The sequence below is a fragment of the Carassius carassius genome, chromosome 33 (genome assembly GCF_963082965.1).
Source record: "Carassius carassius chromosome 33, fCarCar2.1, whole genome shotgun sequence".
Taxonomy (NCBI): domain Eukaryota; kingdom Metazoa; phylum Chordata; class Actinopteri; order Cypriniformes; family Cyprinidae; genus Carassius; species Carassius carassius.
Genome location: NC_081787.1, coordinates 8,052,671 through 8,071,279, shown reverse-complemented (window position 1 = coordinate 8,071,279; position 18,609 = coordinate 8,052,671). Strand labels below are relative to the sequence as shown.

At 39.0% G+C, this 18,609-nt stretch overlaps 3 protein-coding genes across 3 annotated transcripts in view; all 3 read right to left on the bottom strand.

Annotated features, from left to right (window-relative positions):
* Positions 1–3,357, bottom strand: part of LOC132113677 (securin-like) — a 43,934-nt gene extending 40,577 nt beyond the window's left edge. The window contains exon 1 of the mRNA XM_059521580.1: positions 3,353–3,357. The gene's annotated coding sequence lies outside the window, so the exon portion shown is untranslated. The remainder of the gene's footprint in view (positions 1–3,352) is intronic.
* Positions 3,358–7,626: 4,269 nt separating this feature from the next.
* LOC132113670 (protein Wnt-8a-like) lies at positions 7,627–10,227 on the bottom strand. Its single transcript, XM_059521557.1, has 6 exons — positions 9,962–10,227; positions 9,815–9,848; positions 9,403–9,541; positions 9,016–9,141; positions 8,768–8,910; positions 7,627–8,662 (listed from the first exon to the last, which is right to left on the bottom strand). Exons 1-6 carry the CDS (start codon positions 10,189–10,191, stop codon positions 8,096–8,098), a joined length of 1,239 nt encoding a protein of 412 aa, XP_059377540.1. The 5' UTR covers positions 10,192–10,227; the 3' UTR covers positions 7,627–8,095.
* Positions 10,228–16,052: 5,825 nt separating this feature from the next.
* LOC132114218 (thymosin beta-like) lies at positions 16,053–17,738 on the bottom strand. The gene is made up of 3 exons (XM_059522331.1): positions 17,597–17,738; positions 16,871–16,975; positions 16,053–16,385 (listed from the first exon to the last, which is right to left on the bottom strand). Exons 2-3 carry the CDS (start codon positions 16,968–16,970, stop codon positions 16,348–16,350), a joined length of 138 nt encoding a protein of 45 aa, XP_059378314.1. The 5' UTR covers positions 16,971–16,975; positions 17,597–17,738; the 3' UTR covers positions 16,053–16,347.
* Positions 17,739–18,609: the final 871 nt, after the last annotated feature.

The window sequence follows — 18,609 nt, the reverse complement described above, 5'->3', positions numbered from 1 at the left end:
GGCATGGGGAGAGCCGGTATGCGGATTGCTCGTTGGGCAGCTCGTCTGCTTTGTTTTGTCTATGACGTTGTCTATCGGCCGGGTTCCCAGAACCACACAGCAGACTGCTTGTCTCGTCTTCCCATGCCAGCAACTGCTGATTCCTCCGGTGATTTAGAGCAGTGGTTCCCAAACTTTTCCATTCCACGACCCACCTAGACAAGTGTAATATATTTCACGACCCACCAAAATATTAAAAAAAAAAAAAAAACAACGAGTGAAATTACTTTAAACCTAATCTTACTTAAAATTTTTATGACAGAAATTAAGTATTTAAGAAAAATAACCATTTTATTTTAGAGTACAACTGAAAATTTCACTACAAATTTACAAGTTTTAATTTTTGTTTACTGGCGTTAAAATATGTAGTGTCCATAAAAACGTGAAGCAGGCTCACTCCAGTGAAGTGTGATCTGCGCTGCTGTGTTTTGTTGCATTCATGATCCTTCCGTGTGTGTCGGCGAGAACGGAGCACAATCCAACACTTTTTTAGAAAAGCATAAGAAGCAAAGCAGAACTATCTAAAACAGTTTGGAGATTAAAATAATTGTGAAATAGGTAAAAAAAGACCGATTGAACCTTTTAATGACATTGCTCTGAGACCTTCAAAACACGCAACGCACACGGACTTAATTGCAATTTGAAAATCACACTAAGGATATTGCAGTTCATTATTAATGTTGGTGGGCTATATCGTTGTGATGAGTGGGTTCCCAGTTCCCGCCTCCTTCTTCCTGTGATTGTGAAGATTTTAATGTTTTACACTGGTGCCGAAGCCAGGGAGGAAGGAGGGGCGCGCTGCCGAAGATCCTTCGCCGCTGGGGTGAATCCGCAGTGCCATCGAGCAGGGCGAAGGAGTCTGCCGCCGAGGGTGCTCGATGTGGTGGGCTGGAGTGAGTTGCCGGGGGGGGGGGGGGGGGGCGAACTCACTCCAGCCCACCGCCTCGATGACTCCTTCGTGGAAAGAGGTGGGAACCGGCGGACAATCAAACAAAGTTTTAATAACCAAATAAACACAAAACAGCGCGACAGCCCCTCTCGGATGACTGCCGTGCACAAATAAAAAACAAACACAAAATAAAACCCAGGCCTGGTCCTCTCTCGTCCTTCACTGTCATCGCTCCTCTTTTGTATCTTTCCGATCTCCTCCGTGGTTCTTGAGACCGGTGAGTGTTGCTCATTTCCCAATCACTCCACCGGCCTAGCTCTGTTCCCATGGCACTAGGCCCCGCCCCACTCGTCACATTCGTGCAGCCCTAGACTGAACTGTGTTAGTGTCTGTGTGTCATTGAAACGCAAAATTAGCTGCAGCCAAGTGACTTTGTGCGACCCACCTTGTTCCATTCCGTGACCCACGAGTGGGTCGCGACCCACAGTTTGAAAACCCCTGATTTAGAGCCTGAAATAGTTGCATTAATTTCTTCAACATTGAGTTCTCTTTCAGTGACTGATTTTGAAACTGCCTGTGCTGCTTGTCCTGAACTGGAAATGCTGCGAAAGCAAATTACACAGGGCTGGCCACCCTCCATCAAAGTGGTCAGTCAGGACATGATTCCATACTTCAGAGTGAGAGAGGAACTCGCAGTGAAAGATGCTTTCATTTTCAGAGGAACAAGGTTGTTAGTCCCTGTGGCCCTGCGTCACACTTTGATTTCCTTGGCACACGAGTCTCACCAAGGCATAGTCCGCACAAAACAGAGGTTGCGGGATCTTTACTGGTGGCCGCAGATGGACGCTCAGGTCCAGTCAATGATTGCTACATGCATACCCTGCCAGTCCAATGACAAATCTGCTGTGTTCAGTTCCCTGAGGGTCCGTGGAAAAAACTGGGTCTGGATATAGTCGGACCATTTGAAACAGCCACCCATGGTTGCAGATATGCTATAACGCTCATAGACTATCATTCCAAGTGGCCTGAGCTTGCATTTGCTAGCAGTGCAACTACTGAGGATGTTCTCAAATTTCTGAACACTGTTTTTAGTCGTCATGGCAACCCAGAGTGTATCGTTACAGATAATGGTACACAGTTCACCTCAACTGTGTTTGCGAAGGAACGGGACATACGCACATCTGTGTACTATCCTGCAGCTAACGGTGCGGTCGAAAGATTTCATCGTGCATTGAAAGGTTGCATCCAGACTGCCATTCAACACTCACAACCATGGAACAGAACTGTTACCGAGTGGCTCCAGGCGTATCGGGCAACCCCTCACGCTACGACGGGTGTGTCACCATACGAGCTCTTGTATGGGAGGAAGATGCGAACCAAGCTTAACATCCTGCCTTTACATGAGGAGGGCAAATGTGATCTTGCTGCTGTCCGTGAACATGTGAAAAAGAAACAGGACAAAATGAAATTATACACTGATCACAAACGAAGTGCTCGTAATCCTCGCTTTTGCGTGGGAGGAAAAGTGAGAATAAGGTGTCCTCGTGCAATTCCAAAAGGTCATCCTAAATTCTCTGCTCCTGTAAGAGTAGAGAAGAGAGTTGGACCCAACACATTCCTGCTCAGTGATGGAAAAAAGTGGAATGCTGCTCACCTGGCATACTCGCCTGAATTGACTGACTGTGCCAGTAACACATTACAGCAAACACAAAACACTACACACAGTTCTGTGAAAGTCTCACGTATGAGACGAAAGCCTGTTTGGCACAAGGACTATGATGTACACTAAACAGGACTGTTTTACATCCAAGTTGCACAGGTGTAGCTCTCAATGAAAAAAAAAAAAAGAGAACGGTTCTGAATGAGTTAATTGCTCCTTGGTTTACAAAAGTGGTTGAAGTATGTTCAAATGTTAATTGATTGCTTCTGCTGACCATTCATGTACTGATGTTATGAGTTATTAGTTACAGAGATGTCATTGTTTACATGCATTGAATATAATGTATGGACTGTTACTGAATAGTTGACTAGGTTGTCACAACTACTTATTCAGAGTACATGTTTTCTTCTGTTGAGTTAAGGAGAATGTTTTTACAAAAAGGGGAAATGTTGTATCATGTACTGTAATTCCTAATGCTACCTCTAGGGACGTTGTATTGTAAGAAGAAGAAGTGGGTTCAACAGAAAAGAAGTAGAAAGGGCTTAGTGAAAAGACGTGAAGTTACTGTTCGGAATAAAATGATGTCTGGAAGATAATCGTCGTTCTTATTACTTATAGAAAAACCTAACACCATGGCACCTATAGATCCTCTTCATGGTCGCCTTTACAGCCTAAAACATATAGTATATTGTTATAGCTAATCTACAGATCTTTTGTGTGCATATAAATGCATATATACGTGTCAAGAACATTTTCAAAATTTTAAAACGTTTCAGTAACCACAAAAGTTAGTTTCCTAAGCAAATAAGCCACTGCATAGATTTTTTTTTTTTTTTTTTTTTTTTTTTTTGGGAAGAGCAGCTGCCCAACTGCCTAATACAGTTTTCCATATCACTAGCTTATCACTTTTTTTAACAGTGAGATTTCGTTTTCCACAACCCAAAATTTATTTGTCGCCCCTATAGCGAACTCTAAGCCTTATGATAAGTTATTTGTTCATTTTCAATGCTTGAATTTTGCAATTTTAGTATCATTTAATCCCTATTCATGTGTAAAGTGTTTTTAATCTGTCAGAACAGTATGAAAACTTTGACGTATGAACAGTATTTCTCAACTCAATTTAGCTCGAGAGTCTTGTCCAGTCTCCTCCTACATCCTCCCCAAAGCCAACCACGACCCCCTGGAATTAATAGTGTTTATCCCACTAGATAAATGCGTCGTGAATGTTTTGAAAGTAGCAAATATTTCACTTTTATTGAATTGTTAATACATAAACATGGTTGTAGTATTTCTGTTTTAAATTAATCGGATCGATATTAGATTTGCTTTAGTTTATTAGCTTATGAGTGTATCTGTAATGTTTTTTACCGAGTTTGCCGTTCCTCGAACTGTCACATCCGCAGTCGTCCAGATCACCAAGACTGCAGTTTCTGGTTAAAGCGTACATAACGCCAGCTGCGCTTATTGCATGGTCAAATGACGTATCTCTCGTTGCTAGAGAAGTCGTGAAAATAAATAGTTCCAATTTCAGGCAATGTTTAGAAATAAACAGCTCACATTCGTTAACCTATCTAACCACTTCTAAAGCCTTTATGAGTAGAAAGTTGCAGCGCGCTGTCCGTGCAGTTCCACCTGTCCCAAGCAAACTGATGCTTGCACTCACGGATCCCGCTCTGCGCACCGACCCGCACACTACTTGTATAGGTAACACGCCTATAGAAGAAGATAAGAGAAGGATATTGAGGATTTTGATGCGAGGTTTTCTGTAAATTCTCACACACACAACTAAACCAGATGATGTTGTGGTCTATTTCCGTAAAACGATTTCACGAAGGTCGTTTTTTGAAGCTAGGAGAAGAGAATAGGCTATAGGCTACCTTTGCTCCAGTCATCAGCAAATTGTTCATTGTCCTATGGACAGGGGCGTCGGACTGGGGGGGTAAAGGGTACCGAGTACCCAGGGCCCGAGGCAAGGGGGGGGCCCTTAGAAGTCAGTTTTCTATACATACATATACATGCACTAACATTTGTATAGCATTTATGTACAACTAAAAAAGTTCCTGTGCAAAACTAAACTTGTAGTTAGGCGCTGGTTTGGTATAAAAAACCATATTGTGGGAAGTCGTGGCCTGGTGGTTAGAGAGTCGGACTCCCAATCGAAGGGTTGTGGGTTCGAGTCCCGGGCCGGCAGGAATTGTGGGTGGGGGGAGTGCATGTACAGTTCTCTCTCCACCTTCAATACCACGACTTAGGTGCCCTTGAGCAAGGCATCGAACCCCCAACTGCTCCCCGGGCGCCGCAGCATAAATGGCTGCCCACTGCTCCGGGTGTGTGCTCACAGTGTGTGTGTGTGTTCACTGCTCTGTGTGTGTGCACTTCGGATGGGTTAAATGCAGAGCACAAATTCTGAGTATGGGTCACCATACTTGGCTGAATGTCACTTCACTTCACTTCACTTTCTTTAAAAAGTCATTTTCATGCTGTGCAGGGCCCCACACCCCTCTCGAATCAATGCAAATGGTACGACCCGCAGGTCAGGTGCTTCTGCTGCGGACCCGCGGTGATTGAATCAGTTGATGAGACAGGAGCTAGAGTGAGCCGTGAAGAGTCATGTCTCTCCTTAAGAAAGGAAAATCAGGGGCTAAAAAACGAAAAGAGAAGCAGAATAAAGAGAGAAGGGCAAATGAGGGCAAGCAGTTGCGCACAAATTTTTTTAAAAAGAGAGGTGAGCTCCAAATGCATCATCAAGCATTGACATTGTTTTAACATAAATATCTACTCCCGGTAGAATAGCATACATTTATGTTTGCATTTATGAATAATATACCAATACTTTATAGTATCACACCCTTCATAGCGAGCAAACAATGTTTCTGATTATTACATGGCTTGGCTGAATTCCAATGTAGAATGCGGTCTGTTATTTCTTGATAACAGACCGCTGCGAAGTATAACAGACCGTTGCCATGAAAAACAGCGCGTTGCTATGGACGCGGAACGGACTATTTTCTTTGGCGGAAGCAATACAATCGTTTTTAAATCAATAAACTCCTTTTTAAATCAATAATTCGTGGCAAATTATTTATTTATTTTGTGGGTAGCCATGTAATAAGCGGGATAATGTATAGAGAGGCGGTCGTTTTAGCGAATAACAACCCCGACAGGCTGAACAGGACCCCGACACGAAGCGGAGGATAATGTAATCTAACGTTATACATTATCCCTTACGTAAATAACAGGGAGTGAGAAGCAGACGGAGCTCAACACACTGCCACTCCAGGCAGCTGCCTAAACGCTTGTCTCCTCTTCTGCTGCAGTTCTCCCCACTCTCAGAGTCAGAAGTTTACATGAAAACACTGTATATTTCCCTCCATTGTCAAAATCTAACACCCGCGAAAACACAGATCGTTAGCGCCTATTTTACCGCATTGTTATGCAAATTAGCTCGCACACGCTCTTACATTAAGTACAGGATTGTTCTCGGTATAATAATGCACATCTTAATGATTGAAAAATGACTTATTTTAAAACATAATTCAAAGACTGAATGTCTAGTTTGGCGGTTAGTTTACCCTGTGATTCTATAGTCTAGTCTGCATTTATTTTAAACAGACAAATAATCATCAATTATCTTGTACTTAGCCTGCACTTTAAAAAAAAGGTATTGTGACAATAAAGGATATTTTAGCAACCATTTGAAGCCATATATTTCAGTTTCAGAGTCAGACCCTGCAGCAGCAGGCCCCTCATCATGGCTAGGTGAAAGCAGTGACAGTGAGGTGGATGTGAGTGTGACAGTGAGACAAGGTGAGCTTTTTAACACTTAGTAATTAGTAATTAAGTGTTAAGAGGAAATAAGCAAAATTAGTACATTGTTATTGTACACATTTAAACTTTAAAGTGTAATTACTAATTACAGTTTAAAGTTTACAGTTTAAAGTTTAAATGTGTACAATAACAATGTACCCATTTTGCTTATTTCCTCTTGTAGCAGAGGCAGAAATAGAAGATGAGGTTGATATTCATATAAGTGATCAGAGGGAAAGTGAAGAATGTGATGAAGGTAGTCAGGAGCAGGAGGACAGAGCTGAAGAGGAAAGAGAAGAGAATGAGAGACTTAGGGATACTGGAGAGGGATTGTCAGAGGACCCAGGATTATGGCCAACAACTCTTACTGATAAGCACAGGAAAACTATTGTTCAAATGCTAGCAAAAAACTGGACTTTAAAGACCTGATCAGCAAATTTGCGCATGCAAAGACCCGTCAATGGGCATTTAGTAAAAACTGACATTATTTAGTTTGTGTTTCAGACCAAAGTTTTTCTCATTTGGTATGGTCATTTTCAGAACTGCTTTACAGTATATTTGATTTAGTCCAGGTTTGGACCTGCTAGACCTTTTGTCATCTCAGTAAGTAGTACTTTCGACAATAAAACAAAAATATATTAATCAGAGTGTGGCCTATTTTGTTTACATTTAAAGTGTTTTTATGATAAAAATGCAATACCTTACCCATTGGTATCACTATGGTATTGGGGGCCCAGCAAGATGGTTTGTACCCAGGGCCCAAAATTTGGTGCTACGCCCCTGCCTATGGAGGCATAAGGTAAAACAAAATACGCTTTATTTTAACGAGCAATTGTTTTTACATTAGGCTACAACAAACTGATAATAATGCATCCTCACCATTTGTCCCCACAGAGAGCTGTGTTGCAAATAAAGAATAAAAAGACCCAACGGTTGAAATAAGGTATTATCTTAGATCCCCATTAAGCGGTAAATGTACTGATTCGTTGATGAGCCGTCATGTATTTTATACTCCTCCCATGGGGGGTCAGAATACCCTTTCTGTTACAGGATTCTTGTCATGTTATTGGTCCACAGTCACCAGCCAAGTCAAGGAAACGCCTCCAATGAACTTCAAATTATATCAATGCACTCTCCATTGGCAGGGTCTCAAAAAATCGTTTATTAACCTATAAACATTTGAACCAGTTGTCAAACATGCGCGATGAAATTGACCACTTGGAGACTGTAATTTAGTTTTAAATATTTAATGTGCTTCCGACGACAAAATCAGTCAGTTTAATATATATATGTAAACACAATGTGATATTTAAAAAATAATTGCCTTAGATTCCATAACACTTCAAGCCCCTTGTGAAACATTTCACACTGTCAAGTGATCTGTGCGAGAGAGAAAAAATATAGTAGTGTTCAAGTATACAAAACAATCTTTCAACATAAGTAAATCTGTGGTCTAATGTCGAAATGAAAAGTGCAAATAATTAATTTAGGTTTTCGTGAACTTAGTATGTGCTCAGTCCAACTGACAGTGGGAACGAGGAAGCCCTGAGTTTTAAATAGGGGTTCGAATTGACATTGATCCTTATAGCAATGTGCAGAATAATATACAGTAAGAGAAGAAACAGCATATCTTAAAATCTCATATAAAATATATTTACATTAGAAATATACAACTTAATATACTGGCAAAGACGATAGCTTCATCTATTACGCGCATGCTGTCTTTTGCGTGAACTGTTGTGCGGCCGACGGTTTTTGTGCCTTTTTGCGCAAAAATACTTGGTCACAGTCTGTGTGCATGTTTCGCATTTAACTGTGCAACACCAGTGAAATTTACAGTTACAGCTGCTCACAGTCTCTATCCTCCTCTCTTCAACTTTCATACCACATTCGTGGCAGAGACGCCTGCAGCTTCTCTTCTCCCACTGAGAAAGATTCTTTCCGCTTTGTAGGCATTCCCTGCCTTCTGTTCCATGTAGTCCCAGGCTGAGATTTTTCGCGCAGTAGTCTGGAGAGTCTTCCAAATAAATGAGTTCTGTGCGCGCAACGGTGCTGAACGTGTCCGCGATTGCGCCGCGATTGTCCGCACTGTTACCTGCCCTCATCCGAATTTTGTCCATCTCCAGCTTCTGTGCTTGATCGTGCTTGATTTTCAGATAGGTGCCGATTTCTCTGAAATCAGCCAGCTGCATCCAACATGTCTGAATACTGCAGCTTCCAGAGACACCATGACACTTGCATGTCCTTTTGAGTGTTGCTTTTACAGCCTGAAATAAATAAAGTTTCACATTAGCCATATAGACTCACATGCTGCAATAAAATGTGTTTCGTTTGACTAGAGAAAGTTGATAAGAGAATACAATTATACTCACAAGTCGACCAGCTTCGTTATTGTGCAGGTTGACTGCAGCGCGCGAGTCGTGCCCATTTTCCAGCGCGTCCACAAATTGTTTAGCGATTCTTTCTCCAAAGTCAACATTGTCACTGCAGCCTCCCCATACCCAACCACGTCCACCTTTGAAAAAAGAAAACAGTTACTGGTCATAAGATATGTAATTATATTAATTACAGATAAGTGTAATCCATTAAAATAAATAATAATAAAAAACAAATGTCTTACCCATTTTTCCTATCTTGGAGTCGTCACAGCCACAGTTATCGAAGTCCCCCATGCTACAGTTCTTTGTCAAAGTATACACAACTCCAGCAGCACTTATGGCACGCACAAAAGCGGTCTCTCTGGTGGCTAAAAAAAATTATAATAAACAAAAAGGTCATTTTTAGAACGTTAAATGCAATGCGTTTTTAAATTAAAATGTGAAAAGTACGTATTTGCAAGTTTTTGGTGATACAATATAAGTTTGTGCACAAAGTATAAAACAATACATCTTGGTGGATTATAAAAAAAATTCTTCAACATAAGTCTGTAAAAACTTCATTGTTAAGAGTGAAAATTTAAAGCAGAATACATAATCAGATTTTGCTTAAAGCGAATTATAATACCCACCACTTCGCAGGCCGTTGTGTGTAGATAACTGCAGTGCGCTTTCCGGACAGTTCCACCTGTCCCATGAGAACTGATGTTTACACTCTTTAATGCCACGCTGAGCCCCTGCCTGCACACTACCGGTGTATGTAAGGTAAGCCTGATGGATGTAAAATACGTGCATTAATTAGACACTGTACTTCCACACCTATACATACACATACACACACACACACACACACACACACACACACACACACACACACACACACATATATATATATATATATATATATATATATATATATATATATATATATATATATATATATATATATATAATGTAACAAAATAGCATGTCTTATAAATGAAATATTCACTTAAATTACACTTATTAAATTACACTTCACTTATTCATAAAAACTTAAATTACCTTTGGTCCTGTAACCAGGAAGTTATTCACCGACCTTGAAAAAAGAGAAGAAAAAGCATATCGTTAACATACGTTTTGTTAATAAATACCAGTGACAACACAGCTAAAATATAACATATTTCAAATATTCTGTAAAAATGTGTGTACCATGCTGTTGTCGACAGTATGTGACAGCACATAGACATCACCAACGATGCAAAAAGCTGGTAAAGGTTCATTGCTGCGTGAGCGACCCCTGAATCTTCGATGCTCCCTTCTTGTGGGGATTCAAGGCACATACACTGAGATGGATACCCAGGAAGAGACAGAAGACAGAGTGACTGAGTGCTCGAACGAGCAAGGCATTTATACATGTCGCCAACTTTGACTGCAGGCATCTTCCACCCTTTGCCAATTCGCTGTGAAAAGACGTCAAGGAGGTCACTGCCATATGTGTGGCCTTAACTGCACTTCAAAGCATTAACACTTTTCCCTAAGCCCTTCAGACTAGCTTTCGTTAAGCCATCTTTCATGATGAGGGTTGTTTCAGTATGTTCATAGATAAACTCTTTTACCCGACTGTTTGTTTAAGTTTGTTACTTACGTTACTGTCCGTTCAACATTATGCTTGCAACTTTAATGTGCTACTATTTGTATTCACTATGTAATACTGTTTGAATGAATTGGACTGTCCAGACCCATCAAACTGTTCATCTAATATCCATTCACTAGACTTGTTGAATGTGTTGTGTAGGGCTATAATCTATAATGTAGGGCTATTCATGAATAAGATGATTGTTGATTGCGTGTTAAACATGTACCACTGGACATGCATTTTTGCATCAGAATAGCCCTTTTATCTGCCTTGTTAAATTAAGGGTTTATTAGTTTAGAAATAATACTAGACTATTCTATACACAATAAAATAAAATAAAATAAAACTTTATAGATGTTCTTTATTTGAGTCTTGATTCTTCACGTTTTGGTCAAGTTCTTCACAGGGAAATGACACTGAAATGTAAGGGGCTGCTCTACACAAAAAAAAAAACATAAAATCATTCGCCTCCGTTCGCTAAGGGCCATGCAAATAACATGTAACACGTCTGCGCCTCTGACACTCTGGTGTTAACAGAAGACCAGCTGATCCCCTGGGAAGAGCTCTGGCGTGAAAAATGTCTGGAAATGTAGTCCAATACATGTATAGACTGCAACATGTCATAAATATATATGAATCCATACGATTTATTCCATCATTTGACCAATACGACTTGTGTCAGAATGTAGACTATTTATTATTATATATATATTTTTCATTTTAAGGTGCCCATATATGTAATTTCACTGGTTTATCAAAAAAGGTAGCATACACATCATATGCTTAAAAAGTTTATTTTTCTTATTTTTCTTTAATAGTAGTAGTTTTTAATAATAGGGCAATTTCCATAACTTAGTTGCTGACAATTCAATCATGTGTCACTAAATGAAGACTAATTCAAAACAGATAAGCCAATTCACACCAAGTTATTATTTGTCACTAAGGGATCAACAGCTGATAAAATGTAAACAAAAGGATAATCATGAGAACGATTATATTTCATCATTTTACTTTCGATGACTTTTGCGATTAGTTAATACGCTACATGGAGATGTGATTTTTAGAAACTGTTGCCCGTGTTAGATTAATTGTTGAAACCAAGTATTGAGATCTTCGAATCAAATCGGTAGACACTCAAACTCCCTTTTCAGAACAGCATTTATTTGATTGTGGGATAATGGTTTATCCAATGCTGCTGGCTGGAGGACAATGGAGGGACGCGCAAGTGAGGATAATCCCCATTTACTGGACATCGACATCATCAAGTCTACAAGGTGCCTGAAACCCAAATTCCCACACCTACTTGTTACAAAACAAACCAGTATTAAACAATGATCTGGTACAAGCAGACCTAAGCTAAATGGGACCGTCGTGCCATAAACGTTTTGTCGCAGATATCTCAGAATAGGTTGGGTATAACAAACCGCGGGCAATCACGCATCGCTTACTTCAACGCTTAAATTCATGTAACTAACAAATAGGCTATGTGAAATGAACGAATGATCACAGAATAAGGATTAAAAATGGCTATAAAAGATCATCACAGTGTTTACTCCCCATGTCAGACTGAAATCAGAGAACATTTCTCACCTTGTCACTCACAGAGGCTCAGGTGCAGTTCATTATCATTATGTTGTTAATGCTTTTCGCCTTGTTTCGTGATTAAGGAAGTTAATATAAAACACACTGGCCTAAGACAAGTTATTTGAAATGTGTTTTGATTTGCAAACGCGCCTTTTCATGAAATTGTAAAATATTTGGTAGGCCTAGCATAGTTTTTGTCACAAAGCAAAATGTTTTTTTTTTCAGTATATTTATATATATTTTTAATAAAATATCAATATTTTAATATTTATTTGTTGATTTAAGAAACAATTCTAAACTTTTTACGCAAAATATTTAACCTATTCCAAGGTTCCCTTTTTCAGTAGCCTAATTTCAGACTATATGACGCAAAAAACTCCAAAACATCTAAGTGACCTTTAATCAGAGGTGGGTAGTAACGAGTTACATTTACTTCGTTACATTTACTTGAGTAATTTTTGGGGGTAACTAATACTTTTCGGAGTATATTTAAAGATGGGTACTTTATACTCTTAAAAAATCTGTACTTTTACTTCGTTACTGTGGGCGTCGCTCCTCTCGTTACTTTATCTTAATGCAATAAATGTTATAAATGCTTCAGTTTATTCCAAACGCGCCGTCTACTTTTCTCTGGGCAATGAGCGATGCCCATTCGCGAATGATTCATTCTTTTGAGTCAATTCTGTTCAAAGGCTTGATCAAACCAATTGGCAAATGAGTGAATTGGTTCATGAATCAGTTTGAATGAGTCGTTCAGTTCCCTGCCGCACGCACTGAGCGTCTGAAGTGGTTCACTCGGAGTTGTAACGTTTAACATCAGCAGCGTTGAAAACGTGGCTGGAACTGCACTGAATTGAAAGCAGATCTGCAAAGGCTATTATTTGCTTGCGCTGGAGATCCTTATTAGATGAACACCGCGTGTGCTGTCTACTGTTTAACAGGTAATAACTTGGGCTACATTACAGTACACGATACCACTGTGACATTAGTTTGTTGTACGTGTGTGGCTTATAACAGAGGGGAGTCAAGTTGAATGCAGCTTCCAAAAGACAAAAAATAGCCGATTAAGATTTTATTAATTTTAATACAATCACACGCATTATAACCAATCACACATGATTCCTTTGAGCTTTTAAAGCATTGGCCAATCAGAGGCGTTCAGATGAGTCATCGCTAAAATGCCGGTGCTTCCTTCATTCGCTCACTGACTGAATACCTCTTTCTGGCGAATTCTCTCGCAGGAACAACAAAGTGCAGATGTGTGTAGGAATCTTTAATTAAGATATTGGTTTCACAGTGTTAACAGTTTCAGTGATTTTAATGGGAGTTTCTGAGAGTGATTGAAATCTAGACTGTCAGTGAAAATTATCTTTAATAATGTAAATGTTATTTGCTCTCTTTCTGAAAAATGAAAGATTAGTAGCAATATTTATATCACATTAACTTTCAATGTTAAATTCACATTTAATACAAAGTCAGTCGTATTAAAAATATGTTATGGCATGACACATATATCTCTTACTTAAGTAAACAGACAGGGTTTTATAATAAATTACATAAATTGGAGTAAAGGCTGATGAAATGTATACATTTATACACGCACACATACATTACATACATTTTAACTATATATCTAAATAAAAATAGGCTCAGTATATATGACCCAAAGTAACTAGTAACTAACTACTTGAGTAGATTTTTTTTATCCGATACTCTTTTACTCTTACTCAAGTAACTATTGGAACAAGACTAGTACTTTTACTTTTACTTGAGTAAATATTTCAAGAAGTACTTTTACTTTTACTTGAGTACAGTTTTTGGGTACTCTACCCACCTCTGCCTTTAGTAGATGAATTTAAAACTGGAATGGAGCCTAGCTGCGTAGTTTCGAATTAATGTCTTACCTTATAGGCCAAGGCTAATCCTTTTTATTAGATCCGCTCATTAGGTGTCTGCACGAGCAACACAGGCTAAAACCAATTAAAGACATTTTGCTTTTTATTTGTGTTTGTAAGTCTTTTCAGTTTAATTAATTGGTTTTAGTTATGTCAGTTTTGAGAGAGATAAGTTGGTAATAAAAGACGCTAAGGGTCGGAGAAGCACTGGTGTTCAGGGTGCGGGTGATGGGTGACAAAAGCAGTGACGCCAGAGCGCAGCCGCGCTCCTCAATAACATCTCAACCACAATTGAGTTCAAATGAGATATAATCGCGTCTTCTAGCACCTCCTCATCAGGTGTTAAATGTAAAAACAAGAATAGCGCTGTAAAATACAGGCCTAGTATCGGATAATCAGCGATGTTTGAGCCCAGGACCAGAATTAAGAACCGCTGGGTAATTATTAATCGTGGTGCCCCTGCTGGCCACACCACAAAACAGACCCGTTTATTTGATGCTTTAATTGTCCTTCTATAAGCACCATTCTGAATTTAAATAGGGTGACCATACTTAGGACATGTCATTTTTTTTCAGGCCTAAAAAATGTGTCCGGCCTGGGATTTCTAAATCGCCCAAAATGTCTTAATCCAACTCCCAATGAATTTGTGTCTATTAGCACCTGCTCCCTCGATTTTTGTGTCCAGTCCCGCCTGCTCCTGCAGACAATATTGCATACCATTTTCAGCATCAGGGAGCTGCTGTGGAGTATTTAAATCACTTTTGAATGAGAGCTTTTTTTTTTCGATTTTGCTATCACTTCTGCTCTCTGTAAATGATGATCAGATATTTGTCAATGAGCTCAGGATCTGTTGAGCAGCAAATCCTCCAGCATGGTCTGTCAGCCATCTCTCCACGCACCCCGTGATCAGTGAAATTGGACTCCTGCAGCTTGTGTTGGATGCAGGGTTGTCAAGTCTGCCTTTTTTTCTCCATGGAATTGGGCTACTTTTAAACTGTTGCCATGGGTTGATTTTCCACCATAAGTTAAAGGTTTGAAATGTTGCATAAATAAAATTTGACTGAAATGCTTGTATTGAAACATTTTGCATTCTGATAAAACTGTGCTGATAAGAAGCTAAGGAGGGCCACTGGTAGGAAGCTTTTTAGCTGTATTTATGATCAATATACATAACAGTGACTGTAAAATATGTAGGTTTGGCTTGCAATCTAAACCTGTATTTTAAATCTAAATCAATCTAAATATGTATTTTAGGTATGGAAATAGCATATTTTTAGTTTTGATATTTGGGATATATCTATAGCACTATTTTAACCACCAACCAACCCTCCGCCCTGCCCGGTGCTGTCCTTTTTTTGGAAAACTTAAAAATTGGCACCCTAATTTTAAGTTTTTGACAGGTTGAAAACTAGAATATATTTGAAATAACGACTAACTTAATCATGCACTTCTAAAGTAGTCTATTAAAATCTTACAAACACTAAATCCATGGCTTTCTATGACATAGCCTTTCTTTGCCTTCTGCTTTAAGAAGCTGCATGCAATATATATTTTATTTCTGGTCAAGTACGGCAGATTGTGAACGTTTTTTTTTTTTGTGATTATTGTGATTAACTTTAATTCAAGTTATGTATTCTTCTCAAACCTGTTTACATTGTGACCACTTACCACATTTAATGTGACAGCTTACCCCACCATTGGTGTCCAAGAGTGTGTGGCACATGAATTACACAACCATTCAAAAGTCTGGGGTCAGTATGCTTTTTGGCTGAGGAAATATTTTTTTTTATTCAGCAAGGATTTATTAATTTGATCAGAAGTGACAGAAAAAACTTTCTATTCATTAAAACTACTGTAAAAAACAAACAAAAAAAAAAAATTCCACAACAATATTAAGCAGCACAAATGTTTAGAAATGTTTCTCAGATCAGTACATTAGAATGATTTCTAAAGGATCATGTGACATCAAAGATTAATGGTTGCTTTGCCATCACAGAAATACATTTTATTTGAAAATATATTAAAATGGAAAAACAATTTTTTGAAGTATTTTCAATAATAATAATATTTTTTTACTGTAGTTGTGATCAAATAAATGCAGCCTTGGTGAGCACAAGAGAATTTGACTTTATGTTTTGAATAATAATTTCATTATACATAAACAAAAATAATTTAAAAACATGAGTCATATTTGGTATTTTATTTGTTTCACATTTCACTTATCTTTATTTCATGAAGAAACCCTTTTAAAAAATAATAATAAAAAAATGCACTGAACAGAATTAGGTAAAATATCTATTTTTAACCCTGACACAAGTCATCCCTCATTACTCTCCCATTCATAGGCCCCAGTTTCTCCAATTGCCATGGTAACCATGCATCACGTGGGGCAATAGCACCCTTTAAACAGAAATAGGAATTGTAATATCTGCCATGTCAGAAGGACATGTCTTGTGCTTGTCTTCTCCTTGTCTCTTAGCTCACGGTGTTGCATCACCTTTCCTCTCCTGCTCGATAGCTGAAAAAAAAAAAAGATGAAATGTAATGTTTTTAATGCTTTAGAAGTGTAAATACTTTTATTGTGCCAGTTAAGCTTCTTAGGAGAGAGAGTGAGAGAGATGTGTTGGAAGGATGAGGGAGCGTGGCATTATTGCAAATAAGATGCTTATTCTCATGAGAAATTCTGTGAGCATGCTTAGGTCAGCACTGCAATGCTGATGGAGGACTTTGAGCGGAGACCATTCTGCTGACATAAGAAGCTGAAAAAAAGACTGAGCAGAGTGAGAGTGGAAGAAAAATAGAGAAGGGGATATAAGATAGAAGAGAAAGAAATGGCTGAAACAAAATGACAAATAAGGAGAGATGGTAGACAGTTCACTGCAGAGACGAGAAAGGCTGATGGGGGATTGGGTGGGGAACGTGGTGGATGGGGGGTTTAGAGAGACCTACACCACACCCAAACTGATTGGACACACTGAATGCTGGTATGTAACAGACACTCACTCTCTTTGGTGGGCAGAGGGTTTTTCTCTTTTGTCTCAGTCTTCTTCAGCTTGGTTTTGTCAAACTTGGCGATTTCTGTGAGGTCTGGCTTGTCAGACATGATTGCTGTCAGTAGAGATGACAGATGTGACTTACAGAGCATTGACCTTGCTTTTGTCTTTTATAGTGTTTCATAAATCTTGCATGCTGATTCTTCACTTATTTCAGCCATTTCACAGCAAGGTCTGAAAATGTTTTTTGATTTAAAGACAGCTAGATATTCCAATTATTTCAAATGTTACACCATCAGAATACTATATATTTTTAAGAGTGCTATGCTTTTGTGAAAATGTTTAATTCTCTCTGTATGTGTGTGTGTGATGGTAGCATGTAGCACATGTGTGCATGCATGTATTATGTTCTGATGCTATCCGCCCACCTAGCATACTCTCTGTGCATCCTATCCAGCACATTTTCCTCTTTGATTTCACTGGATTTCCTTTCTTTGTTATGTCTGTGTCTTTGTTCTTTCCACATTGCTTAATTCCATTTAAGCATGCAGGCAGTCTTTTTTTTTATAGACTAGACTGCAGTGTCTACCTCGCAGGAGAAATAGCTCCTATATCGCTCTATCTCTCTTCACTTTGGCTGCCGCACATATAGCCAATTTACCATCTCCAGTCATCGCATAAATCATTTTAAAACCCACAAGCATATGCAGAGGAATGAGGATGAAAAAAGACTTACTGTAGTGCACAGAGTTGCTGTATCCACTGGCTAGAAGAAAGAGAGGAGGACGAGGTGTCTGCTGAGATTACCCAGACTGCTTCTGCTGGTGTCTGTGTATCCGTTAGGGCGTGGAATTACGAGGAGAGAGAGAGAGGGAGGAAGGGAGGATGCGGAAAGGTTTATTTAGCCTATGCCTTCCATCCGTAATATTCATGCTCCATAGAGAACAGACATTCAATGCCTATACGTGACTGATTGATGAATTAATAATAATGGAAGGGTATGTGATTCTGGGATTGTGGGGTTGTGGGAAGCAGGGTTCTGTAACACCGTGTGGCAGCTGTCTGGTTTGGGGCTGGGATGAGACCTAGAGTCATGTCTCATTTTAAAATGTGCCTCTCGCTGAGCCAAGGGGAAGCACCATTTAAATGTTCTATAATTACACACACACACACACACACACACACACAGGTTTGTTTTTGTGAAAAGTTGGGACATCCCATAGGCGTAATGGTTTTTATACTGTACAAACTTTATATTCTATGGCCCTACACCAACTCTACACCTAACCCTAACCCTCACAGGAAACTTGCTTTTTTACTTTCTCAAAAAAACTCATTCTGTATGATTTATAAGCGTTTTGAAAAATGGGGACATGGGTTATGTCCTCATAAGTCACCCTCTCCTTGTAATACCTGTGTCATACCCATGTCATTATACAGAGTTGTGTCCTGATATGTCACAAAAACAAGAGCACACACACACACACACACACACACACACACACACACACACATACACACATACACACACACACACAGAGACTAGTCAGCAGGCTAGTTTTTCTTAGATGGATGTAACATAATGCTGTGTGTATGTTTGTGCAAGGACATTAAATTGATGAAAGTGACAGCAAAGACATTTGTAATGTTACAAAAGATTCCATTTCAGATAAATCTTGTTCTTTTGAATTTTCTATTATTTAAGGATCCTGACAAGAAGTTACCACAAAAATTTTAAGCAGTACAACT